Source organism: Prosopis cineraria, unplaced genomic scaffold (genome assembly GCF_029017545.1).
Source record: "Prosopis cineraria cultivar Desert tree isolate PC_DT_omini unplaced genomic scaffold, ASM2901754v1 PC1, whole genome shotgun sequence".
Taxonomy (NCBI): Eukaryota; Viridiplantae; Streptophyta; class Magnoliopsida; order Fabales; family Fabaceae; genus Prosopis; species Prosopis cineraria.
Window position 1 is genome coordinate 550,148 of NW_026555332.1, and position 26,142 is coordinate 576,289.

Genomic DNA, 26,142 nt, shown 5'->3' on the forward strand with positions numbered 1-26,142 from the left:
ATGATCAACAATCATGGATATGCATCAATCTTCAGTATTGCTGATCATGAGTTTCGTGAGATATGCATTTAAGCAAAATTTTCTTTTTAATGGTAGAGGACAAATTAGTAATTTTATTTTCAGACTTATTCACCCTTAAGTCTCTAGAGATTTGGCAGCTATTTAATGAATTCATAGGACCTCAGCGTATTTTGAATACTTCCATAGGACCTTAGAATGATTTTCCCTTATAAAAAATGTATATTTTATGGCTAATTCATTGGCAAGATTCTCACATTGATGGTAGAATTTAATGCATTATTTTTAACAAAACTAATCTTTCTTGGGTATTTTTTTGATAGAGCTTTATATCTTTGCCAACTTGTCCTTTATTCTTTCAGGTAGGGGTGTTCATAGGATCGGAACACTCCTATCTTGTGTCCCATCTTAAAAAAAAATCAAGACTGAATTTTTGTCTTATTTTCCTTCCCGTCTCCTTAAAAATTGGGACGACATCGGGACTTCCCACCGTCCCAATAAATCGAGCAATGTGAAAAAAAAGATATGAATAATAACATTTATTAAAATTTTAAATCACATAACTTATTAAATTTAAAATCAAAACAGCATGAGTACATAAATCACAATAATTTAAAGTTAATTATTAAATTACATCAATCACAACTACAAGTATATAACACATTATAATAGCAATTACAAGTGATCTCTAAATTATAAGATTAATAACAACAAATAAGTTAGGCACAACATTAAGTCATTCTTCTTCTTCTTTAGTTGATATATGCTAAAATAATTACTCTTTTGAAAATAAAGCAAGAAATAAGATATAAACAAAAGTAAATAGATAGATGTAAGAATAAATTGCATTAATATAATTAATATATTATAAAGAAAAATATTATCTTGTACTACTTACTCTGTGTCATTAAAATTATTAATATAAAAAACTTTTAGTTTTAAATAAGAAGCCTTTTCTTAATATAGGAAAATCTTGTGTCACGTCCAATCCTGAAGTCTTTTCTTATCTTGTCTCGTAAAGTTTTATCTCAATTATTTTTAGGTTGAAACAAGACCCGTCCTGATATGATTAGGATGAAAGTCGGCCAATCAGGACAAGTATAAGTTGAACTCCCCTACTTTAGTTAGTTTCTATCTTTATAAAAAAATTATTGTATACTTAAATAGATAGATTTAGGTCCTATTTGGTTATTAGAAAGGAATTGAATGGAATGAATTAAAAAAATTAAGATAAAAATGAACTAAATTACCCTTCCTCCCATGATAAGTATGATAAAATTTATTAATATATACTACAAATATGAAAATCTTTATATCCTTCAAAAATCTCACGAATCATAATTTCTAACCCTGTGAATTAAATTATTCCTCTCATTTATGAATATACTCATTTATCTCATTTAATCATCTTATTTTACTCTTACTTTTTTAATTTATTTCATTCTATTCATTTTTAGTAACCAAAAGTGACCTTTGTTTCTTCAGGAATATTCCTTCCTAATTAATAAATACCAATTAATATTACATCATTTGGTTGATTACACTCTTATGTAATGATTTGGGAGTTGGAAAATAAGTTCTTAGTCATTATAATTAACGTGGACTAGATAGAACGGAACTTGGTCTGCACGCAATTATGGCCTTGGTTACAATTTAGATTTTATGCCGTGCATGAGAGAGAGAGAGAGAGAGAGAGAGAGATGAATCTGTATTAATATAATTTTATTTGGCCAAGAAAGTTAAATTTGTTGGGAAATGGGGGACGACGAATCTCAGGACTTAGATATTGGGGTCCTCAATGTCTACATCCTGTAGCACCAGGCTCCGTGAAAACACGCGCCATAGACATTAGATAACATCAGTGGATCTGAGTCATCTGACCACACATTATTCTAAGTGTTTTAATATTAAGATTGATTAAATGACATGAATAATTAAACATTAGAAACTACGATACATCTTGCTTAGCATAACCCAAAGTGTGCTTTTTTTTTTTTTTGTTTTTGCATACAAATGACAGGCTACGGCTTGGACAGAATTCACCAAGTAAGTAACACGGGATTTATCGGCCCAATAGAAAGTAGAGTAGCCAATGGTAGGTTCCATCGGAATGTAGAGATTTTTCTGCCTTTGTTGAGGGAAGTTGGCCACTTATAGATTCTCTCAGTTAGAATAAAAAACCTTCACTTTTCAATTTGAGTATAACAAGTTATGTGCTTCAATAATATCTTATCAAAGAGGGTGTGCTAATCCTCCCAATCCGAAGCCGATGTATTGCCTCTACAGAGTCTCTATGATACTGAATTTTATCTAACTAGAATTGTTTACACAAATTTAAATTTCGACATGAGATAAGAGCGAAATATTCAACTACAGCAAGGGAAAAGAAACCCAATCTTTTTTGAAATCCTAGAATCCAATTACCCAATGAATCTCTAACAACTCCTCTGCATGTGGCATGACCTCGTTAATTGATCAATCCATCTACATCTAATCTCAGATAACCCGACACTAGCAGTCACCATCTATCTTTCATCTCCTTTATTCAATGAAACATCTTATACTTGAGTTGTCTATTTTTGACTGCTTGATTAAGTAGATACATTGTGATATGATATAAGTCAAGAGCTTCAATTTTACATGAATTGAACATGAGAAAGATATTGCAAACTATCTAATTATTAGATGCACCAATAAATGATAAAAAAAATGTAAAATCACAATATTACCAGAATAAAAATAATAAATAATATTGTGATTTATAAAGAAGATAGATCATGACGGAAATGGAGTTGGCTTGTAATCTTCTCAACAACTATGGAGTGCTAGACCTAATCAATCATGGTGGCTTCCTCATGAGAGTTAAAACAAAACAAAATTAAGAAGATTGTGAATGAGTTGGAAAAAGGAAGCCAAAGGTATAAAGAGGGAGGCCACTATCATTTTGGGAATTTAAAGATTCATAATAAGTTTTTTAGATTTTATTTTCATAATTTTACACTCATCTTTTATTTAATAATGTAATTGTAATATAATATATTTCATGTAAATTTTTTTCATCTATATTAATTAATATTCTAAAATAATATTATTTTAAGTTACAAAAATACATTGTGCACGGAACGGTTATCATACTAGTTGTACTAAGTAAAAAAAATTTAAAATACCAGTATTAATCATGTTTAAAAATTTAACGAGATTTTAACGTTGCCTCTAATTTTTTTTTTTGGACGAAACGTTTCCTCTAATAAATACATGCACTTTAATCACATACATTTTCTCTCCAACGTCTAATGAAAATAAAAAGGCGAAACTTATGATAAAAAAAATCAATCATGAATCTTTTCTCTATGACTGGAGGGATGGGATTATCAAGAATATTTAAGATACACTTATAAAAAAATTAAGTTGCAATCACCACCAACCTCAACTGGCCCGAGTTAACTGCCCAGTGCCTCACCTTCCCCAACCTTCTTATAGCTCAGTCGTCTACAGTTAGCATTCTGAATTTCTTCACTTTAAATGCACATGACACACCCTTCAATTCAGCTTTTAGCCTTTCATTTGCATCTGTTTATAAAAGAATTAAAAATTTTTATCCCCCTCTGTATTAATTCAAATTAATGCGAGAATCTATCCAGCGAAAAGATTAGAATAATTTATTTGGATTTTTGAAGCAAAGAAGAATGATGTATTGATCTAATCAAGCTATTATTGATAGGATTGTGCTAAAAAAATGATGGCATAACTGCCAAATTTTATTGGTGTGACCCAATGGGAGTATGTGCAGACGTGCACTGTTATTCAATCATATCACGATGATTAATAATTAATTAATAAATGCGTTGAAATTTACGTTTTTCGTTCCCATATTCACTGTCAATGATATAAACAATTAAATTAAATTAAATTTATAATTTTGTTTTCTATAATTTAAAAAATGCGTTGAAATTTAAGTTTACCTTTCTAAGTGAGTACGGAGAGCAAAAAATTTCTTGAATGGCACAAAAAATAGCATCTTTAGTTCTATACGGTCAAACTTGGGTGCATTAAGGTTATGGAGAGCCAGAAAGAAGAAGAAGTTCAAAACACAGGTGGTAATTCTTTTGTAATTTCTACAGAAATTTGGAACAGTGCCAAACATACCCGTGTGTGAAGAGGCAATTGACAAGGCTTCTCAATGGCTTGTCCCATCTGTGACGCTGAGAAAGAAACCATTGTGCATATTTTTTTTCATTTGCACTGCTATGTTGGATGCTGTGGCTTATTTAGAAAGCAAGGAATGATCTTAAAGTATTTAACCATACTCAACCCAATTCGACCCTTATAATTGAGGAATCTCGTAGGGCTGTTTCTGCGTTTTGGAAAGCCAATAATTTGTTCCAACTGTCATTTCTGTACCACCAACCAAGAACAATCTTTCACTAACTGGGTTGATCCTCCCTTAAATTCCATTAACATAAGTTGTGATAGTGATTATTTTTCTGAGACAAATGGCAGTGCATCAATTGGCATCATTAGCCAAGATGATAATGGCTGATTTTTTTATGGTTTTGTTGACAAGGTTAAATCCATCTCAGCTTTCATGATTGAAGTGTTAGCCTTAGCCCTCCTTCAGGCTTTCATACTGGCACAGAATTCGAGCAATGCAAAAGTCATTTTTGAAAGCCATTACCTTCCTCTTATCTAAAGGTCAACCTAATCTGAGTGATTAAAATTTATTTGGTTTGAAAGATGGGAGGGGAGGGGAGGGCAAATTTTCCTCCACCTTACCAAACTCCTCTCCCCTTGTTAAGCTTTTTAGTTCCTTTGTTCATTGCAAAGGTAATTTTACAGTTGATTCATTGCTTCTCTTATTGCTATTGCTTATAAGAACGTGAATTTGATAAGATGAGTGAATATACCATCACTTTTTTCATCTCTTATTTTAGCTAAGGATGCCAAAAACTCTTATTCATCTACAACAAATCATAACTCATCCATTGTTTGAAGTAATAAAGGTTGATTTGTTGCTTTTGTCTAGTCTTTTCTTGCTTTGGGTTTTTCAATTTTACATTATTTTCTTTAAGATTTTATTCTCTGCTTTTATGCAATAATATTTAGCACTTGTTGGCAAAAAAAAAAAAAAGACCCTTGCCCTCATGTTGAAATTTACATTGAAATTTAAGTTTATCTTGTTAAGTGAGATATGAGACAATTATCTTTTAATGGGAAAATAATTTTATTAATCAAATCATAAAGTTAAATTTAAATATTACATGTCATCATGTAGAAAGTTTTAGAACAAAAATTGGAATTTTTTTAATAATATTTATTAAATTTTAAAAGTATTTTTGATTGATTTGAATTTAATATTGATTGATGTATTTTATTTCATCAAAAATATTGAATTATTTTTTGAATAAAAATTTAAAATTGATATTTAGCTAATATTTAATTAAAATCTCGATTTTTTTATTTGTCGTCCAAAAAGAAAAAGGGACGTTTCTTAGCAATCTTCCTCTCGAACCACGGAAAAAGTTTCGTTTTTTTTTTTAAAGAACCGGGTCGGGTTGATTGAGGCGGTGATGATTCATTTATTATTTATTTTATTTTATATATAGGAGGTTGCCAACCCTAATGCCAAGCGCATTCTTCATCGTTCGACCTCCAGGTTGTGTTGGTCAAAACAAGAAAAAAAAAAAAAAATAACCCTCCAGGTTGCTGTGGACGATTATCGAATTTCCATATTCGACGCTGTCAATCTGTTCATTGTAAGCATCTCTCCTTCCCCTTCTGCGCAAGTCCACGCCCAGATCTGGTTACCTTTCCTTGTTTGTTTGTTTGTTTTTTTTTTTTACCATTTATTCACCCTCAGATTTCTCTATAACATCGAGCTTGACATAAGTTACCTTCCCTTCTGTTTATTTTCTCTCTATTTGATATTTTTTTCCCTTCTGTTTACTCGCGTCTCATTGATATAAAATTGTCTCTGGGTTGATATAAATGATAAATGGGAGAATGACAAATAAGAACCTTGTAAGAATATTGATGTTAAATTAGAATTTTTCAACTGGCGTTGCCAAATTTCAGTACTGCGTTTACCATGTTTCGATATTAAAGTTCCTGATTTGGATTAATGTTCCTACAAGTCCGTCCTTGTCATTCTCCCATGATAAATTTGGACCGAAGTATTTAAAATACTATCTTTTTTCTGCTTGATGGGATTGTGTGATTAGTGCGTTTGGAGTTTATATGCTATGTGGTATTTCGTCTGTTGCGGCATTCTTGCATTCACATTTTCATGAATGGTTACCCTGGTAACTTTTGCGTCGCCACTTAATCTGTATGTGTTATTTGTGCTTGCCATTGGAGTAGTCGCAGTTTTAGTCCGGAGCAGTGATATTTTTTAAAGCTTAACTTTTTGGGAAGTGGAGGGCGATGGAGTATGTTGTGTGCGATTGATCCAAGTCTTCTTTTAGAATGGCGTTGAAATGTCCTGTACAAGTGTTGTTCAAATGCTAGTTTGAGTAAGCGAGTCTTGGAAATTTCATTTTAATTTGTATCGTCATGATAGTGGATTAGATAGATATTCCACTAATGCATTAGAATTTTGTTTCATCTCTTAGTTATGGTACAGATCATTATGAACTATTGTAAATGGTTTGTGAACCTTTATAGGGTTTCTTACTTTCTTTGGTCAATGTAGAGTATCTGACTATCTGGACTTCTCCAGAACTGTTTGACCTGATGGCGGGTCCTAGAAGTAGTTATGGAAAGCGTTCCCACACTCAATCTGACTATGATAATGGAGGAAATAAAAGGAGAAATCCAGGAGAGGAAAGAGAGCAGTTCATAATTGATGCAGAAGATACTGTGTACCGTTATCTGTGCCCTGTTCGAAAGATTGGTAGTGTTATTGGTAGGGGAGGTGAGATTGTTAAGCAATTAAGGATAGACACTAAATCAAAAATTAGGATTGGTGAGACTGTGCCTGGATGTGAAGAGCGCGTTATTACAATCTACAGCTCAAGTGACGAGACTAATGCTTTTGAGGACAGTGGTAATTTTGTATCACCAGCACAGGATGCTCTGTTTAAAGTGCATGACAGGGTGGTTGCTGAAGAGTGGCACAGTGATCAGGACACTGAAGGAGGTCATCAAGCCACTGCCAAGCTTCTTGTACCTTCTGATCAAATAGGTTGTGTGATTGGAAAAGGCGGACAGATTGTTCAGAGCATCCGCAGTGATACTGGGGCCCAGATACGAATACTAAAGGATGACCATTTGCCTCCTTGTGCCTTGAACTCTGATGAACTTGTGCAGGTAAACTGGATAGGTTTTCTCAATATTGGTTTTTTCCACATCTTGATGTTAACCATAGAAGGACATGCGATCCTTTCAACTGTTCTCCATAATCATTTGTAATTGTGTTGCCCGGACTGGAATGAACTTTCCCTGTAAATTGCAAAAAGTTTCATAATTTTTTTACTCATGTTAGTACATGATGAATGAGCTTGTCTCCCTTATATATATTTTTTTAATGTTTTTAAAGCTGTAATTATAATTTTCACATATTTCATTAGTTTAATGTTAGTTTTACTCCTGCCCTTCTGAGGTTAAATGGCTGGTGTATCATCATTACCAATGAGTGAAATAATTATCTCACTGTTTTTATTAACTATGATAATTCTCGTCATTGTGGACATTGAAAACTTTTTTCTCTTGGTAGAACAGACCTTTTAGCTGTATGTTAGTCTTAAATGATGATATTCTGATTTAATTCTATTGATCTTTACTACATGTTTCTTAATCTGCATGCTGTGGTTTTGTCCTGTTTTCAGATGTTATGGATGTGGCTGACACATCTCACTTTTAGTTTGCTTCTGTTATGTGATATATATATTTTTTCCCTTATGGCTGCATTGTTTGTGGAACTGCAGATATCTGGTGATGCTGCAACTGTGAAGAAGGCTCTGTATCAGATTGCAAGTCGACTTCATGACAACCCATCGCGGTCTCAGAGTCTTCTTGCCTCTGCAGTGCCTAGTGCATATCCTACTGGTGGTTCGCTGGTTGGCCCAACTGCAGGAGGTCCAATTGTGGGAATAGCTCCTCTTGTGGGTCATTATGGGGGATATAAAGGTGATAGTGGAGACTGGCCTCGATCCTTGTACTCAGCTCCAAGGGATGAAACATCTTCAAAGGAATTTTCAGTTCGTTTGGTTTGTCCAACTGGAAACATTGGAGGCGTGATAGGCAAAGGTGGTGCTATAATAAATCAAATTAGGCAGGATTCTGGGGCAACAATTAAAGTTGATAGCTCTGCAACAGAAGGAGATGATTGCTTAATAATTATTTCAACAAAGGAGGTGAATTGTTGTCTATTGATCATTTAGCGGGATTGTTTTTTAATTGTTATGGGCATATGGAATATAGGTTCCAGATTTTTGCTTTAGTTGCAAGATTCTTAAAATTGTTCTCATGCAGTTCTTTGAAGATACTTTTTCTCCGACCATCGAAGCAGCTGTACGTTTACAGCCCCGGTGCAGTGAGAAAGTTGAAAGAGATTCAGGAATTATCTCATTCACAACTCGATTGTTGGTGCCAACCTCACGAATTGGCTGCCTTATTGGTAAAGGAGGAACTATTATAACTGAGATGAGAAGGCTGACAAAAGCAAACATCCGTATCCTGTCAAAGGAAAGTCTTCCCAAAATAGCATCTGAAGATGATGAAATGGTTCAGGTAAAGTTATTATAGTTGTTTCTTTATTTATTATTACTGAGTTTCTCTGTCATTTATAGTTGCTTTTAATCTTCAATAATTTTGAATAAAATTGTTTCCTCTATTTATTTATTTATTTATATTTTGGTGATCAGATTTCAGGAGACCTCGATCTTGCAAAGGATGCTCTTGTGCAGGTACTTTCACGATTAAGAGCAAATCTTTTTGACAGGGAGGGGGCTGTTTCTGCATTTCTTCCAGTTCTGCCATATCTTCCTGTTCCAGCTGATGGCCCGGATGGTTTAAGCTATGATGTTAGAGATGGTAAAAGGCATGGACGTGGACATTCTTATTCAAGTGGATATGGGGGTTCAAGTGATTTAGCTGCTGGCGATGGCTATGGAAGCTACGGTGGATCACAGGTACCTTCCAGGCACAGGCAATTGTGAAGAAGTAACTTATGAGTTCTGCATGTTCACTCATTTCCGATTCAATGACTGCAAAATTGTGCCATTTATGTGTAGTTTGGTGGTAGCAGTGCTTATGGGGCTTATGGAAGTTATTCTTTGGGACGGACTGGCACTTCTGGGTAACAAATTTTACCATATTTGCTCTTTTCTCTTTATCTGTAGAATTTCTTTAGTGTGCTTTGTCTTGTGCTACTCTCTCTGGGTGAATGCGTAATATAATTCTGATGTTATATGAGCACTAAAGGTTTTTCTTTTAGACGGTTATGAAGTCATTTTCTAGACTAAAGCTTCTTTAGGAACCTTGTTTGAAGCTTCTGTGCCATGAACATGAAACCTGTTTGGAACCGTAGGTTTGGTCTGATTTATGTTCTCTGAGACTCCTTGGTGTTCCCTGTCCTTGTTGTGGAGAGGCCACTTGACTGATTTCATATTCTGGCTGTTTCAAAGCTCATCAGTGCTGATATTTAGTATCTGTTACCAGGTTGTCTAGTCATCACAGTGTTTCTCGGAGGAGAAACCATGCTTACTAAAACTTGTTCATGGATACCTGCAGGTAGAATACAGTTTCACCGACTCTTTTGTCTTATATCTGACAACTACCTATAATTTAGGCCCCTGACATTGGTGTTTAAGAGTCTGGTATCTTAACCTAACCATTGTCCCGTGTAGAATTCTGATGCTCTTGTTTTACCTTGTTGCCTCTCACTTCCCACTTATACAGCTGAGATATGTGAAGCCTGAAGCCTGCCTACTGTTTAAACTGGAAGATCAGATGAACCAGGGTTTGACAAACTCATGGCCTACCTTGATGCTTCTACTTAGAGGACCAACCATATGTGGAGACTATTGAAATTGGCCATGTTCAAATTACCTTGTTCCCCAAGCTTGATAACTTCTGCTACCAAGAACCTATAAAGCTGGCCTGCCTTTGTTGCTGCTTTCCAATACTAGTTCCTGTCTTTATAACTAAAACATGATGTTTTTGTGATCCTCTGGAAGCTGTATAAGCTCACTAGTTCTTTTTTTATTCTCCCTTTTGTTTACAATCATCTGTAGTACAGACTTGTGGTCATTTGAATTTAATGTTAATTCTGGTTAAGTCAATCATATACATAAAAAGTTGATGGTGGTTTGTTGTCTGAATTTCATGTATTGATGTCTTTATTTATCACTGCAACTCCATAAGTAGGTAACGTGTTCTGCGTAGCACTATTTTTCTCGTTAAGGTATGTGCTTATGGGTTTAGGTTCTAGCATTTGTTGAACTATAGGTATGAGCTATTCTCATTATGCAGAAGACTCATAATTGAAGCTCGTATGGACAAACTCGTTCTTGGTTAAGGACATGCTTGTGGGTTTAGTTTGATGGGAGGTAAGAAACTGTTCTCATTATGCTGTTAAATTTTTAATATAAGCCATATAGTGGAAATCTACGGTTGCAAAGAAGGCGCTATTGGGATGTGGTACTAAGTAGTGCCCTATTCTATGAATTTGCAACATTATGTATGCATGGATATGTCAAACTGGATTTGTAGGGCTTGTTTGAGTTTGTTTGGCTTCCAAGCTGCATCTTGAATTTATGATGTTCTTCCCTTCTCCCTTTAAGAAAGTGTGGCTTAATTTTGTTATGATGGATTGTTTCAGATTGGTGTTTTTCACTTTGCAGCATGTTTCTGGTAAGGGTCATTTAACATAGTTCAGATGGTTTTTGTGCCCTCTGATGTTGTCCAAGATTGGAGATGCTGTGTTAGATTAATGTTCCGATAAAATTTGCTTTAATGTCTTTCTCTATCCAAATGCTACTTAATCTCTTGTGAAGCTCTTCTCGCATGCTCTCTATTTAAGTATAACGAACACATGCTCATTGGCTTACTCCTTGTAGGCTCATAAGGTTTTATGTGACGTCAGTTGCAATTTGACTTTCTAGATTGTGTCACAAATGCATTACAGTAAAAAAAAAAAAAAGTAAAAAATTTGAAATTTATTCATGTGACTGGCATTGGAATTGGGAAGGAATTTTTTACTATAATGTGTTCGTGCATTATTAGTATAATAGTAAAAAGTAGTAAATAAATGTTAATGGCCTGTCTAGTGCTTGTGTCACGGATAATGTGTTAATTTTTCGTACAACCTGGTTAAACGTAAGTTGCTTCGTGGCTTTGAGAACTTCTTTATAGTTGGGGTTGTTATAGCGTGTTTTACCTACCGAAGACAGTCATTCTAGACATCTGAATGGCGTTAGAGATTGGTGGAAGGGGGGGGCTTTGCCTGAGGACTGAATTTGCTGTGAACCATGGGTGAAACGTCTTCCGGCTTTGTGAGGTGAATAAAACTGCATTTTGTAATATGATAAGCCTTGTTTCATGGGATGTTGACTATTTGTTTTATTTTGAATATATTTTTCCCTAGTATTAAAATAGGTGACTGTTAACATCTCACATGTAATCTCCTGAAACTCTGCATTGTTATGTGGTTTCTGCCTTTCTGGCGGTCTTATTGCTTGCCTAGTTAAGAAGCAAGAAGTGTTATTCAAAATTACATGCTCTTGTGGCCAAACATGTTAGAGCTAATCTGTTAATACTGTTGCGTTAGTTTTACGTCACCCATCACCTCGACTGGTTGCTATTTTCAGTATAGTAATTAAATATTAAAGTAGCACTAGCAGTAGCACTCTGGGTTTCCTTCAACATTTTTTATGTAATGAGCGAGAAATGGGACAACAGTGACATTGTTGGCAGCGTCTCGAACTTTCAACATTGACAAGTAGGAACAGATTTGTCACAAATGAAGCCTTGTATTGACTTTGATGATTCGTGGTTGACTACTTGATCTCCCTCGTTGAAGCCACGGTTAGTAGCAAACAAATTTGCTGAAACCTGGAAGGCCGTTTTTGCCTTTACGAAGATAGTGCTCGACTCCTAAATTGTCATGGTGGAAATATCGCGATGATTAAGCGAATTTCATTCTGATTAATTTTTTTTTTGTACATAAAATTGCTTTCGGGTTTTGGTTTTCTAGACAATCATGCGAGTGCAATCAATTATGGGTGGAATGATAAAGATATTTTCTTCCCATAAATTCTTTCTTGAATATTGCCTTAAATCAGCACAAGCTCCAAGGTACCCTTTTGTTAAGCAATTCTCCCCCATTTTACATCCGATCAAATTGTAAGTGCAGTTCGAGTAAAGTAAATGGTGATTATAATAATAATAATAAAAAAGAAGGTAAATGGTGATTCTCTTTTAGGTTTCGTTGAATCAAACGATCAAGCACTTGGAGAATAGGTGAATGAGTTAATTGTGGTGAGCATTGAGGACATCCTTTACTCGATTTCTAATGCTGAGTTTTGGGTAGCTTGGGCCGAGGCATGAAGGGTATCTTCTTTCCCTAGCAAAAAGACGTGCTTCTCTGTGGCAGTTTCTCCGAAGAATCTTCTTAACCGTACAAGAAAAAAGCAAAAAGGATAATACCAAAGAAGGAACAGAACTTTGTTGGAGCACAAAATGGAGTCTTCTGAACGGAAATTGAAGCTGATGATCCGGTGGGTGTGGTCGAATTGGCAGAACAGGAGGAGAATTTGATCTTGAATTTAGAGGAAAACAGGAACGCACCATATTTTTTTTTTCTAAGGGATAAAATAATCCTTTTCATATTAAAATTAATTGACAGTCAAATCCTGATCATAAAATAATTATCAGATTTCTATTTATTATTTGTCTATTTTTAGAGTTTTTACCCCCTCATTCTCCCCTTTTTTTCTTTATCCCAAGCCAGGTTTAAAAAAAAAAAATTAAATGGATGTCTGAAACTGAAACCAGATCGATCGCTAGCCAATCCATCTCTGCCTCTGTGCCTCTGGCTGGCCCACCCCCTTTCGTTCGCTGTCGCCGGGCTCGCTGCTCTGTCTCAGTGTCTCTCGCTTGCTGCTCGTCGTCGCCCTCTCCCAAATCGATTCCTGCTTCAGTGCCTCTTCCTTTCGGTGTTGCTGCTCTGTCTCGTTTTCCTGCTCGTCTCTGTTTTGTTGTTGCTTATCTTTCTCTGCTTCGCATTTCTCCCTTCCTTGCTGTTGTGCACTTGTTCTCGCTGCTATTGCCGTCGCTGGAGCTGTTGTTCACTTCAGTGCTGCTCGTCCCTCGTTTCGGTTTGCTCTCCCTCCTATTCACTCCCATATTTCACTGAATCACTGATTATTCCTGCTGAAAATCACTCTTTGATGAGATGATGATGTTACTCTGCCTGATTGTTGATTATATTAGGTTCAAACTTGAAATATATTGTCTTGGAATTAAAAATTGAGTCTGACTTTACTGAAATTGTTTTATTTGTGTTGAAAATTGAAATTGAAACTTGACATTATTTTAGCTTGCAGATCAAAGTCTTAGCCTAATAAACGACATTGTTTTGTCCTGCCTTTCATAGTCGATGACTCGATGCCAGTTGCCAACGAATGATCCTCCATTCTTGCTTCACTCTGCTCTCCCTCAAGTTTTCATACAAACCGCTTATTTCTTCCGTCCGTTACCTCCCACGGATTCTACTCAACTTTCAATCCGCTGCCATTACTTTTCCTTCATCTTCTTTAAGCAACCAAAATTGGACGACCCAGGTAGATTTTTCTTCAATCGATTTTCGTGGTTTCTCTCGGTCTGTGTTATCCAAATCTTCCTTTTCCGATGATAAAGCCAGGGACTATACTACTGCTTCTCTTAAAGATCTACTTTTGGAGATTTCTGATGTAATCCCAGAAATCACTCGTCGATTGTGGAGGTTGTCTGTGTTGCAACCCGAAAATTTACTGGAAATATTACTAGGTCTTCAATCGGAGTCTCTCAAAGATGGATTTCAGGTGGACAAGGTCAGATGTCTGTGGGAAATTTTCAGACGGGCTGACGAGCAGAATAGGGTGTCCAAGCATCTTTCTATGTCGCATGAAGTCATGGCTTCCATGCTTATTCAAGTCAGGTTACTTCAAGAAGCTGAGAACTTGCTCTCTACATTGGAGGGTTGTGGAGTTTCATTGGATTTTCATGAGTTTTACAGTAATTTGGTTGAAGGTTATGTTGGCATGAACGAGTTAGAGAGAGCCGTCTCAATATACGACTGTATGAGGAAACGGAGTATAATTCTTTCTAGGTCCTGCTATTGTGCTTTCTTAGATGCTTTGGTGCAAATGAAGAGAATAAAACTTGCATCTCGAATTTCACTGGATTTGGTGGATTTGGGTCCCTCATGGAGTGTTGATGAGATAAATACGCTGGAGGATGTCATAAGACTACTTTGCAGAAATGGTAATATTCTCCAAGCTAGAACTTTGGTCAAGAAGGTCTTACCTTACAATTTTGAGATTAGTGGCTTAATTCTTGATGAAATTACTATGGGCTATTGTGAGAAGAAGGACTTTGAAGATCTTCTTAGATTCTTCGTTGAAGTAAAACGAACCCCGACCTTAATGGCTGCCAATAGAGTTATAAATTCTGTATGCATCTGCTATGGTGCAGAAAGGGCCGGAATGTTTATGCGTGAACTACAAAATATAGGCTTTTGTCCTGATGAATTAACCTATGGGATTTTAATTGGTTGGAACTGTCGTGAAGGGAATTTGAAGAATGCACTGGGTTATTTGTCAATTATGCTGTCAAAAAGCATTTCACCTCGAATATATACTTACAATGCTCTTATAAGTGGGTTGTTTAAGGTTGGAATGTTGAAGCATGCTCGTGACATCCTTGATGAGATGATGGATCGAGGAACAATACCTGATATGTCAACTTTTAGAGTTTTCCTAGCAGGATATTGTATGGCTAGAAAATTTGATGAAATAAGAAGTTTGATTTTAGAGATGAAGAGGCGTGGCTTAATCGAACTTTCTTTGTCTGACGATCCACTTTCCAAGGCATTTCTGATTTTGGGGATGGATCCATCGACTGTGAGGTTGAAACGAGACAATGATGTAAAACTTTCAAAAACAGAGTTTTTCGATGATATTGGAAATGGACTTTATTTAGATACTGACCTGGATTGGTATGAGAACCACGTTAATGGGGTTCTTGAAGATTCCACTGTACCTAATTTCAATTCATGTATCAGGAATGAATGCATCAACAACAACCTAAAAGGTGCCCTTATTTTGGTAGAAGAAATGCTAAGGTGGGGGCAGGAATTGCTGTTGTCTGACTTTTCAGAGCTAGTGAGACAACTTTGCTCATGTAGGTCACAAATCAAGTCGATGACGAACCTTTTGGAGAAAATGCCACAGTTGGCATGTAAATTAGACCTGGAAACGCTCAATTTGGTTGTTCAGGTGTACAGCAAGAAGGGGTTTCTGAGCAAAGCAAAGTTTATACTGGAAGAAATGCTTCAAAGTCAACTTTGTGTCAAGAATGAGACATATACTGCCCTACTAATGAGTTTATGTAAGAAAGGAAACATGAGGGACTTTAATAATTACTGGGATCTTGCTCAAAAAGATAGCTGGTCACCAGCATTGGAAGTTTTTAGAGATCTTCTTACTTATGTCTGTGATCAAAAAATGATTGGGAAAGCATTGCAGCTTGTTGAAATCATGCTGCTCTCTTACCCTTCCCGAAGGTTAGACATTTGTCACACATTCCTTGAAGTAGTTTGTATTACTGGTTTTTCTGGTGTTGCCCTCGTGTTCTTAGAACAGCTACAACCTTGGTTTGTCTTGGATCGTGCTGGTTATAATCATCTTATAAGGGGTTTGTTTAGGGAGGGGAAGTTTGATGTAGCCTTTGCTGTATTAAATGGTATGATGGATAAAAATTTGGCACCCTGTCTGTATGTTTCTGTCTTGTTAATTAATCAGCTTTGTAAGGCTGATTTGTTTGACAAAGCCATTGCATTGAAGGATATTATTTTGAAAGAGCACTCTGCATTTTCTACTTCTGCTCAGTGTGCATTGATCCATGGGTTTTATAATTCTGGGAACACTGAGAAAGCAGACACTTTATTTCAGGATATTTTGTCAAAGGGACTAATTTTGAATTCTGAAGTGTGCAATATAATTATTCAAGGGAACTGGAAAACTTATGATTTGAGGAAAGTCGGGGAACTACTTGGATTTGCTATTAGAAAAAACTTGGTAACCCTCTCAAGTTATCGGAGTTTGGTGCGAATAATGTGTCTGACAGGTAGAGTCCAAGATGCTTTAAGCTTGAAAAACCTTATGCTTGAACAAGGTATATTTGATAGCCATGTAGTATATAACATACTTATATTTTATCTCCTGTCATCTCGAAACAATTCTCTTGTTAATATGCTACTAGATGAAATGGATGGGAGCAAACTCAATCCCAATGAAGTCACTTATAATTTTCTTGTCTACGGATTCTTGCAATGTAAGGATGTTCACAGATCGGCGCATTTTTTAACTACTATGATTGGGAAGGAACTCAAACCTGCCAGCCGCAGCTTGAGGGTGGTTATAAGTAGCCTGTGTAATGTTGGGGAACTGCGAAAAGCCCTGGAATTTAGTAAAGAAATGGAATTAAGGGGATGGAGTCATGGTTCAGCCATTCAAAATGCAATAACTGAAGGCCTTCTTTCTCATGGTAAGATACATGAAGCAGAAAATTTTGTGGACAGGATGCAGGAGAGATTTTTAACCCCAGATAATATCAATTACGATAATCTGGTTAAGCGTTTTTGCCAGTATGGAAGACTGGACAAGGCGGTTTCTCTTATGAACATCATGCTGAAGAAACATAACGTTCCAATCTCCACCAGTTATGATGCTGTAATTTATGGATTCTGTGCACAAAATAAATTGGACAGAGCTTTGGATTTTTATTCTGAGATGACTATCCATGATCTCAAACCAAAACTCGAAACGCAGGAAATGCTTGTCCATTGCTTCTGCCAATATGGAAGAACAAAAGAAGCAGAACAGTTCCTAATGGACATGATTCAGGATGGTGAAACTCCAACGAGAGATATGTTTTGCTCTGTAATCAACACTCTCCGCATGGAAAAGAATCTTAACCAGGCATCGGAGATGATGCAGGCAATGCAGCAAGTCGGCTATGAGCCTGACTTTGAGACACATTGGTCTCTGATAAGCAACTTAAGTGATGAACAAAGAAAGTACACTGATAATAGAAGCAAGAGGTTTTTGTCGAGGCTTCTTTCTGAAAGTGGCTTTGCTCTGAAGAAACGATTCAAGTCCTAGGCTGGCTGTATTAATCTCAGTTTGACTGTATTTATCGTTATCTTTTAGCAGCGCTGTGTTGTGAATGCAGGAGTAGTTCTGCTCAATCCTTCTACATGTTTAGTCTTCGCTACATATATAGGTTGTTATGAACTAGTTTTGAGCAAATATTTTTGTCAGCTTAATTCAGAGTTTACCTTGGGATAGGATTCGAATTTTATTTTGTTTTCATTTTTCTGCTTAAAGAATTTGAATGCTAAGACTAATAGAAGGCCCACAATCATGGAGTGAAAAATTACCCTCAATATCGCCAAGCAATTGGCGTAATTGGTTTCTATCTAATTGATTTGCTCCTGCAATTTCTTTTTCGTTTGTTTTTTTGTTTTTAAATATAACTTGCTATATCTGAGTTGTTATATCTCCATTTTTCCTTGATACTTCTTTCAAATTCTATTATCAAAGGATACCATGTTAAAATGGAATCAAGATTGTTGACTTGCTGTTATAGTTCCGCTTCCGCTCAACCCAAAATCAGAAAATCAGAAAACTTTGGCATGAACCCAAAGTTGCTGTCTCGGCTGTTAATATATTAATCTAAGGTCTCATTTGCGTATTAAAAAGGAATGGAATGGAATGTAATGAATTAAAAAAATAAAGGTAAAAATAAAATGATCAAAGGAGATATGTGGGCACATTAATAAGGAAGAAGGGTAATTTAATTTATGAGGTTGGGAAACATGGTTCATGAAATTTTTAAAAGATGTAATGATTTTCATATTTATAGTATATATTAATAAGTTTTATCATACTTATTATGAAGGAAAAGGTGATTTAGTTCATTTTTATTTCAATTTTTTAATATATTTCATTTTATTCTTTTCTAATAACCAAACATGAACTTAAACTCCAATATTGATTAAATATTTTAATGTCTTCCCGGATGGCCAACACTGTTTATAAAAATACATCCGATCCTGCACTTTTAATAACAACATAAAATTTAGCATCAAGCATTACCAGATGTATTTTCACAATCCTACTATATTTTCATTAAAATTTTCTCTGACTTGCATTCAGATGCAGCAGAACTATTTCCAAATTTCAAAACCGTCGACAAGAATTCTCATTTGAACAAGTTCGATATATCCAAGTCGAAGAACAGGTTACATCCCAAGTCTGCAGATTATCCTGAAAGCTGTTGGACGGTATGAAGCAGATATCTACACTAGGTTTTTGCTTGCAGGGATCTTTGTGTGTGTGTTCACTTACGAAAAGTCAGAAATCTAGTGCCATTTTAACTTAATAGCTCAGCAGAGGGAAGGAATGTATTTGTTCCATTACTCTTAATGGTTTAGCTCCTATATATATATATATATATATATCAATTATTGCATCGCGTTATATTAGTTCAATAGTTGAGTCAAGTGATGAATTTGTTGAGAGATGTTTTGACTAAATCAGTTTTGGAATTACTCTATATATGTCTGCAGGTTAATATCACAAGAGGTTACCTGTGCTCGAGTGAATGAAGTTTGATTGATCTACATGCCAATCCACATGGAGACATGACAAATATTCAGCAAACTCTGTTTTGTTCATTCATATTTATTAACATTGCTCATAAAATTGAAACCCTTTGGGAGGCCAGGTTTCTTAAAGCTTGCGTTAATTTAGATGGGATCCTTGGTGAAGTCCAGGAAGCATTTATCAGGCGAAAGTTACTCTGCATACCATGCTAGTTGTATATCTTTGTCTTGTCTAGGGGTGTTCGCGGGACGGGACGGGACCAGGAGTCCCGAAAAAAAGATCGGGACTGAATTTTAGTCCTGTGTCCCGTTCCGTCCCGAAAGTCATCCTGTCCCGTTAAGAGTAGGGACGGGACCGGGACAAGATCGGGACGTCCCGCCGTCCCGATAAATGAAATAATATCGAAAAAAGATCTGGATAATAATGTTCATTAAATTTTAAATTATATAATTTATTAAGTTTAAAATTAAAATAACACAAGTACATAAATAACAATAATTTAAAATCAATTATTGAATTATATTAATCACCACGACATATTATAATAAAAAATACAAGTGATATTTATGCTATAAGATTAGCAATAACAGGCAAGTCAAATACAACATCAAATAATTGTTCTTCTACTTTAGTGAAGATGTACTAAGCTAATTACTCTTCTAAAAATAAGTAAGAAATATGTTATAAATAAAAGTTATTAAATAGATAGATATAAGAATAAATTATATTAATATAATTAATATATTATAAAAAAGATATCGCCATGTTTACTCCATGCTATTAAAATTATCAATATAAAAACACTTTAGTTTTAAATAAGAATTGTAAGTATTAAAATTATAATTGATATAATTAATATAAGTATAAATTATATTAATATAATTAATATATTTAAAATAAAAAATAATATATATAATATTCGGGACGGGACGGGACGGGACGTCTTGATAGTAATCCCGTGTCCCGTTCCGTAAAGTCTCATCCCGATTATTTCGAGTCGGAAGAAGACCCGTCCCGATATGATCGGGATGATATCGGGCCAATCAGGACAGGTCCAGATTGAATACCCCTAGTCTTGCCTCATTCCTTTTCTATTGTGCTCAACTGCTCATATTGATGACAATCAATGTTTATTGTAACATGTGTGTGTATCTTCGTTCGCGTAACAGTACTAGAGTTTAATTTTTCTTCCTCAATAGAGTTTCTCACTAAATTAAATTCCTCACTAACTTGATCTTTCATAGAGGAATAAAACATCCCTTACTAAATTTTCTCACTGAGTCGCATGTTTTAGTAATGGGTAAACCAAATTGAATAATTAATAATTTACAAAAGCGGGGAATCGATCATATTCATAATTAATATTGAAGAATCGACGTCAGAGGATTGATGTGGTACGTGCTTGAATATCAGAGTTTGTGGGTGGGGAAGTGGCGGGAATCTTGGATGATAAATGCAAGTTACTAGGCATTTAGCTTTGGGCAACAGTACAAGAGACTTGAGCTTCCAATAATTGAGCCGCTATGCCATTTCATGTATACTAATTCCATGTTGAGATAAACAATGTGAGGATCAGATATTGTTGCAACCACACCACCGAGATATTGAAAACTAAGTTAACCCAACCAATTGAGTAGTTAACTCATTGAATTAGACAGAGATGTATTCACATTGAGCATAGATGAGGCAAGCCCGTCGAAAAAAGAAAAAATTGCATTTGATTTTTAGTTAACATTACACTTGCTTCCTTTTAAAATTACTATCCCCTTAAAAAAATTAATTACCCCATACTATCTTTAAATTATCAAGTATTCATATTTTAAAACATTGTTTACTCTTGTATTTATTATGAAAACAAATTTATGATACAAATGAAACTAATATATATTTTTAAACTTTTCATATAATTTATTTATATATTAGTTTAATTAATATTTAGAATTATATTTTCTTCAAAAATATCAATACTTATATTTAGTTTAAATATTGCCCTCCTTGATAAATTTTTCGGGTCTGTCATTGGAACTAGGTGCTTTCATATGTTCAACAAATTGCTTTGTTTATGATCAGTGTGACCTAATAGAATTGGACTATAATTTTGTCATTAATCGTCAAAACCATTTATTTGATTGATTTGATAATAAGCAGCTCGACTTTTAGCATCTTCAAACACAAACACATTTTTCATATGCAAATTTCAAGTATCTTTGGAAGAAACAACAACAACAAAAACATCGTTTGCTCGCGGTTCTCATCTCTCAGCCTCACGACACACAACTAATGAATCTACTCGACACGCACGTGTGCCCATCCAACGTTTTTACTCATTCATATTTTCCTATATATAAGTCATCATAACTCAGAAATAATATAATTTGTTAGAACTTTTATACTATATATGTATATATTGAAAATTAATATAAATAATAGACCATCTTGATTAATAAAAATATGTTTTGAATTATCACCATATACTCATTTCATGTAATGTTCTCATCTTTTAAATACATCAAATCAATATTTAATATTTATTTTTTAGTTAAATAATTAAAAAAGAAAAGTGGCCCCTCGACCGACCGATCTTATAGCAGGCCGGCCAACCAGCCCACCTTCTATTGGGTTAGAAAAGCTTCAACTTAGAAGCGGATTGAATCATTTGACCTGCAACTTGTGAAAACAAACCGGTCTTTTTTTAACGGGAAAAAAAACACTCTAGTTAAACTAATTAGAATATTCTTTAAAATTATTTTATCAAAGAGGCTAGTTTCAGTTGTGAATTGACAAATTGAAGTCTACAAGGAATAATTCCGGGAGAGGGATTAATGCTGTGCTTGGGAGAGAAAAGCTGGGGAAATAGAAAAAAGTGTGAGAAAAAAGTGGAGAGAAAATGATATTTTTTTTCTTCTTGGCTAATGAGAGAAAAATGAAAGGGAGAAGAAATTAGAAGGAAAAATACTATGCAAGACTTATATGTTTTTACTTTCAACTTTTCTCTCTAAATGTGGAGAAATTTTAAAGAGGTAACTCAGTTTTCAAACTTATACTCATGAATCTTTTTCGTTTTCATCTTAATTTTTCTTTTATTTTAAAATTTAAGTTATTATATATTTAATAATTTAAAAAATAAAATTTAAAATTGAACAAAATAATTTTTTTTGGCAGCATCAGATAAAATAATTTACAATTATATCTTTATTAGATCAATAATATATAACGAAAATTATATACATAATACATTAAAATATTAAATTTTATTATATGTAAATATTTTCCTATAAATAATGAGGTTATTATTGTCTAGATGAAATTATAATTTTTTTTTTCTCTCATTTTCTTTCACTCAATCAAGTGTAGGAAGAAAAGATTATATCCATCCAATTTTCTCTTCTCTCTACCTTTGCTCTTCACTATTTTTTTTTTTTTTTATACGGGCCTAGCCCGGCGTAAGAGATCAAGAGGACACATGGCCGTCCAAAAGCTAATCAATGTGCATGACTGCTTCTCTCTTTAGCAAACTGAGTGAGAATCATGGAATTGAATGCAGACCTTTTAAAACTATTATTAATTGCTTGTCAAACAATAAAAACATTTTTTTATTTTAAATTATAAGATAATTTTAAAAAAATTTTATTATGTCAGAGTGTGAAAGAACTTGAAAAAAATAAAATTTTATTAATAATATATTTTTAATATTATTTTTTAAATAAAGAGATAATTAAAATGATATAATATAATGATTCAGTGTGTGAGGGACAGTTTTTAAATTTTTAGTTTTGTTTTGAAAAACATAAATTTATAAAATATTATTATTATATTTTATTGATATGTATAACATGATATTAAATTATTTTATAATTTGAGAGGAAAGGATATTATTTAAAAAATATCATCAAAATGACGTTATATCTCATAGGTGAAATCCTTCTTAGATGTAATTACTGAAATGATTTGACAGACATGGTCGAGCTGCCCAATGATTGAAGTAAAAGCGCATCATCATCAAGGACTCGAAGGCATTGGGAACACGTGGACTTGACAAAATTCAAAAGAGACATAAATGGCGGAGCTTGGTCCCTATCCCCCAGAGCACTGTCACTTGAAAACATTGTGTGCCTAACGGGAAAAATCTGGCCCTAAACAAATATCATCACCAAATCCCTTTTTTAGTTTTTGTTTTTTTAAAAGGAAAGAAATGACAACACAGCTGGTTTCAATTTTTAACTTTGTTGTTAATTATAATGATATAAATATAATACCAACCCTGTCTAATCATAGGAATAACAAACTGTATCCGCGTTTTTTTTCTTCTTCTTTGGGTCACATGGTTTTTTGCTTCTTGCTGATCAAGTCTCTCGTGCGTGACTGTGAAAGCGTTTTTTTTCCTATATAAATAATTCGGTGAGCTTAAGATTTTTTTTCTTGAAAATAATTTTTAAAATTAATATGGAATCCGAAATTCCAAATTAATAATAAAAGTTCGTTTCTGTAAAGATTGAATTGCTAAGTAAAACCTAAACTTTAATTCACATAAAAAATAAGTATATCCAATCTTCAAAGTTACATTTCAACTATAAATTTTGACTATTTGAATAGTGAGGCTTCTCGTAACATGATTCTAGCAAACACGTAAGACCACCTGATCCATAAAAATATCTTATCTAAAAAATTCAATGATAAAGCTTCTTAAATTAATAATTTCATACAAAAAATTATATTGTCAATGAAGTTATTATTTTATGGTTAGGATAATAAAAAATTTAGTTTTTTAAATTTATCTCTGTTATTGATTTTTCCATATTAAATTTAATTTTTATTAATTTATTTTTCTTATTTTTTTAAAAGTTATTGCACTAATTCTTTAAGTTTTGAAACAGAAATTGGCTCTCAAGTTCATTATATATATATATAAAGTAGATTGATGATGTGATATATATGTGATTTAATAAAAATGAATTAATTCTTAAATTAATTTAAATTTTATTAATTTAGTCTCTTAAAATTTTGCTTAGTTCTTTTATTTTTTAAAAAAAATTTGAGTTTTTTTGTCAATATAATTATATTTTTGAAAGTAATTCACATGGTTGCCAACTTAATAATACGTTATTCATTTCAATAGTACAGATTTTATTGAGATGACCTGCTCTTCAAATAATAAAAAGTGAATTGATAACAAAAATGAATTAAATGTTAAAAATTAAATCAATTGGAAAGATAATAAAAGCGGAGAGAAAGGGAGGAGAAAAGCGGAAGAGGTGAGGTGGGGTGTGAGTGGTGAAGAGAGGAGAGAAGCAACAGCAAATTATGATATGAGAGTAGTGATGACATGAAAAAGTGAAGAGACAGAGGCACAGAGACCAGAGATGATCAGCTCAAATATGCCCCAAGCCACCCCCACCACCTTTTCCTTGTATCTTCCTCTTCAATCACTCTATTTAACCACTCTCTCTCTCTCTCTCTCTCTCTCCACCTCATGCTTATCTCTGTTCTCTTCCCTTCCCACTTTAACTCCCCCAAGCCTCCTCCTCTTTTCCCGCTCTCTCTCTCTCTCTCTCTCTCTCTCTATTCATTCATATCCTTCGCTCACTTCCTGCAATTAATTCATCCCTCTCATTCCAAGAAATGGAAATCCCTCCTCCTTCTGACTCCATTGAATTGCCTCCCGGATTCAGATTCCACCCCACCGATGAAGAGCTCATCCTCCACTACCTCTCTCCCAAGGCTCTCGACCCCTCCTTCTCCGCTGCCCCCATCGCCCACGCCGATTTCAACTCCTCCGACCCTTGGGATCTTCCCTCCACCCTCAACATGCCTCACAAACACTCCTACTTTTTCTTCCTCCGCGACCGCAAATACCCCACTGGTTCTAGAACAAACAGGGCCACCCCCGCCGGCTACTGGAAGGCCACCGGCAAAGACAAGCAGATCTTCAAAGCTAAGGCTCTTCTTGGGATGAAGAAAACTCTGGTTTTCTACCGAGGCAGAGCCCCCAAAGGTGAAAAAACCTCCTGGGTCATGCATGAATATAGACTCCACCGCTCCAATGTCCTCCCCGCCAAGGTCAACTCTCTCCTCTGTTCTCAACTCCGATTCTATTATATATTCATGTGATTCTATACATCTTTCTTCCCCCCCCCCCCACACCACCCTGAGTTGATGCTCTGTTTCCTTTCAGAATGAGTGGGTTCTGTGCAGAGTATTTCAGAAGACTGATGGGCTGATGAAGAAGGTGATGATGATGGAGATTGGAGGCGCTGCCGCTCCTTCTGAATTGCCTCCGTTAATGGACGCCTCGCCGAATCGAACAGAGTTTGGGGAATCATCTCACGTGACCTGCTTCTCCGACGACATAGTGGATAGCCTGGAGACGCCATTAATATTCTTGGGCTCTTCGTCCTGTTCTTCAGACCAGTCCGCGCCATTAATGGCGCCCCTAGTAGGGAATTCGAATTCGTCGCTGTTCCCAAACAGCTTTCTGGGAGAAGATCAGCAGGTGATGATGAGGATGACGACGGCGGTGGAAAACAATGGATGGAGAGACTTGGGTGGAGATATATCATCTGTGAGATACAACGGCAATGGAAATGGGATGGTCCAGAGATCGTTTCAGAATCAACAATACTCGTCATCAGCTTCTGCTGCTGGGGCCCTGAACATTGGTTGCCTCTTGGATTACTCCACTTAGAGAACTCAACGGCGTTTTGGAGCATCGTTAAAAAAGAAAAATGATTGGCGTACATAAATTGCCTGCGACTGCATCACATATCTATATATATATATATATATATATATTATAAAAGGTTATGTAAAGGGTTGGAAATGCATGCATATTACTAGGAATTAGAAATTGAACTTGTTGATCTTAAATTTGTGGTTGCCTATATATAGCAGTGAATGTATAAATATATAATTTGTTGGTTGCCGTCTTATGATTAACCTTCGTTTTGGAAAAATAAATAGCAATCCCTCTTATACTGATTACTGAGGCAAACTTTTAAAATTAATCTTATTAAATTTGGTCCTAAACATAAGGTAATTAAAAGTGTACTAGTTGATTTTTTTTTTTTTCCATGTTCCCCATTCTTAAGTACACCAAGTTGGGATTCCCAAATACACTTTATTGTGGTCATTAATTTTAATAAATTTAAAAATTTAAAAAAAAGTTAAATATTTTTTATATATCAAATATTATTCTTTAAGGATTGAGAATCAAGAAGTTGGTTAAGCCTGTTGAGTATTCCCTCCGGTCTTATTGATA

General features: G+C 34.8%; 3 protein-coding genes across 7 annotated transcripts; all 3 read left to right on the forward strand.

Annotated features, from left to right (window-relative positions):
* Positions 1-5,633: 5,633 nt before the first annotated feature.
* Positions 5,634-11,731, forward strand: LOC129323167 (KH domain-containing protein HEN4-like). Of its 3 annotated transcripts, none has more exons than XM_054969770.1 (8): positions 5,634-5,771; positions 6,734-7,323; positions 7,941-8,369; positions 8,488-8,745; positions 8,880-9,146; positions 9,249-9,313; positions 9,676-9,747; positions 9,916-10,337. In XM_054969770.1, the coding sequence occupies exons 2-7, from the start codon at positions 6,748-6,750 to the stop codon at positions 9,722-9,724; spliced, it is 1,644 nt and encodes a 547-aa protein (XP_054825745.1). In that variant the 5' UTR covers positions 5,634-5,771; positions 6,734-6,747; the 3' UTR covers positions 9,725-9,747; positions 9,916-10,337. The 3 variants fall into 3 exon arrangements, with proteins under 3 accessions (XP_054825745.1, XP_054825736.1, XP_054825750.1); XM_054969761.1 differs by having other exon boundaries at positions 5,640-5,771; positions 6,707-7,323; XM_054969775.1 differs by lacking the exons at positions 9,676-9,747; positions 9,916-10,337 and adding an exon at positions 10,489-11,731 and having other exon boundaries at positions 5,640-5,771; positions 6,707-7,323.
* Positions 11,732-11,989: 258 nt separating this feature from the next.
* On the forward strand, positions 11,990-17,719 carry LOC129323151 (pentatricopeptide repeat-containing protein At5g15280, mitochondrial). 3 transcript variants are annotated; one of them, XM_054969733.1, is made up of 2 exons: positions 11,990-13,334; positions 13,556-17,719. In XM_054969733.1, exon 2 carries the CDS (start codon positions 13,641-13,643, stop codon positions 17,379-17,381), a length of 3,741 nt encoding a protein of 1,246 aa, XP_054825708.1. In that variant the 5' UTR covers positions 11,990-13,334; positions 13,556-13,640; the 3' UTR covers positions 17,382-17,719. The 3 variants fall into 3 exon arrangements, with proteins under 3 accessions (XP_054825708.1, XP_054825714.1, XP_054825722.1); XM_054969739.1 differs by having other exon boundaries at positions 13,563-17,719; XM_054969747.1 differs by having other exon boundaries at positions 13,613-17,719.
* A 6,438-nt stretch (positions 17,720-24,157) lies between these two features.
* Positions 24,158-25,820, forward strand: LOC129286920 (NAC domain-containing protein 92-like). The gene is made up of 2 exons (XM_054923027.1): positions 24,158-24,944; positions 25,060-25,820. Exons 1-2 carry the CDS (start codon positions 24,507-24,509, stop codon positions 25,567-25,569), a joined length of 948 nt encoding a protein of 315 aa, XP_054779002.1. The 5' UTR covers positions 24,158-24,506; the 3' UTR covers positions 25,570-25,820.
* The last annotated feature ends 322 nt before the right edge of the window (positions 25,821-26,142 follow it).

Bases quoted from the DNA above. Each gene is read 5' to 3' on its own strand.
- LOC129323167 (XM_054969770.1), top strand. From the start codon at position 6,748: ATGGCGGGTCCTAGAAGTAGTTATGGAAAGCGTTCCCACACTCAATCT. The intron at 9,147-9,248 runs GTACCTTCCAGG...ATTTATGTGTAG, and splicing joins GAAGCTACGGTGGATCACAG to TTTGGTGGTAGCAGTGCTTA. The intron at 9,314-9,675 runs GTAACAAATTTT...ATCTGTTACCAG, and splicing joins GGACGGACTGGCACTTCTGG to GTTGTCTAGTCATCACAGTG.
- LOC129323151 (XM_054969733.1), top strand. From the start codon at position 13,641: ATGATCCTCCATTCTTGCTTCACTCTGCTCTCCCTCAAGTTTTCATAC.
- LOC129286920 (XM_054923027.1), top strand. From the start codon at position 24,507: ATGGAAATCCCTCCTCCTTCTGACTCCATTGAATTGCCTCCCGGATTC. The intron at 24,945-25,059 runs GTCAACTCTCTC...GTTTCCTTTCAG, and splicing joins CCAATGTCCTCCCCGCCAAG to AATGAGTGGGTTCTGTGCAG.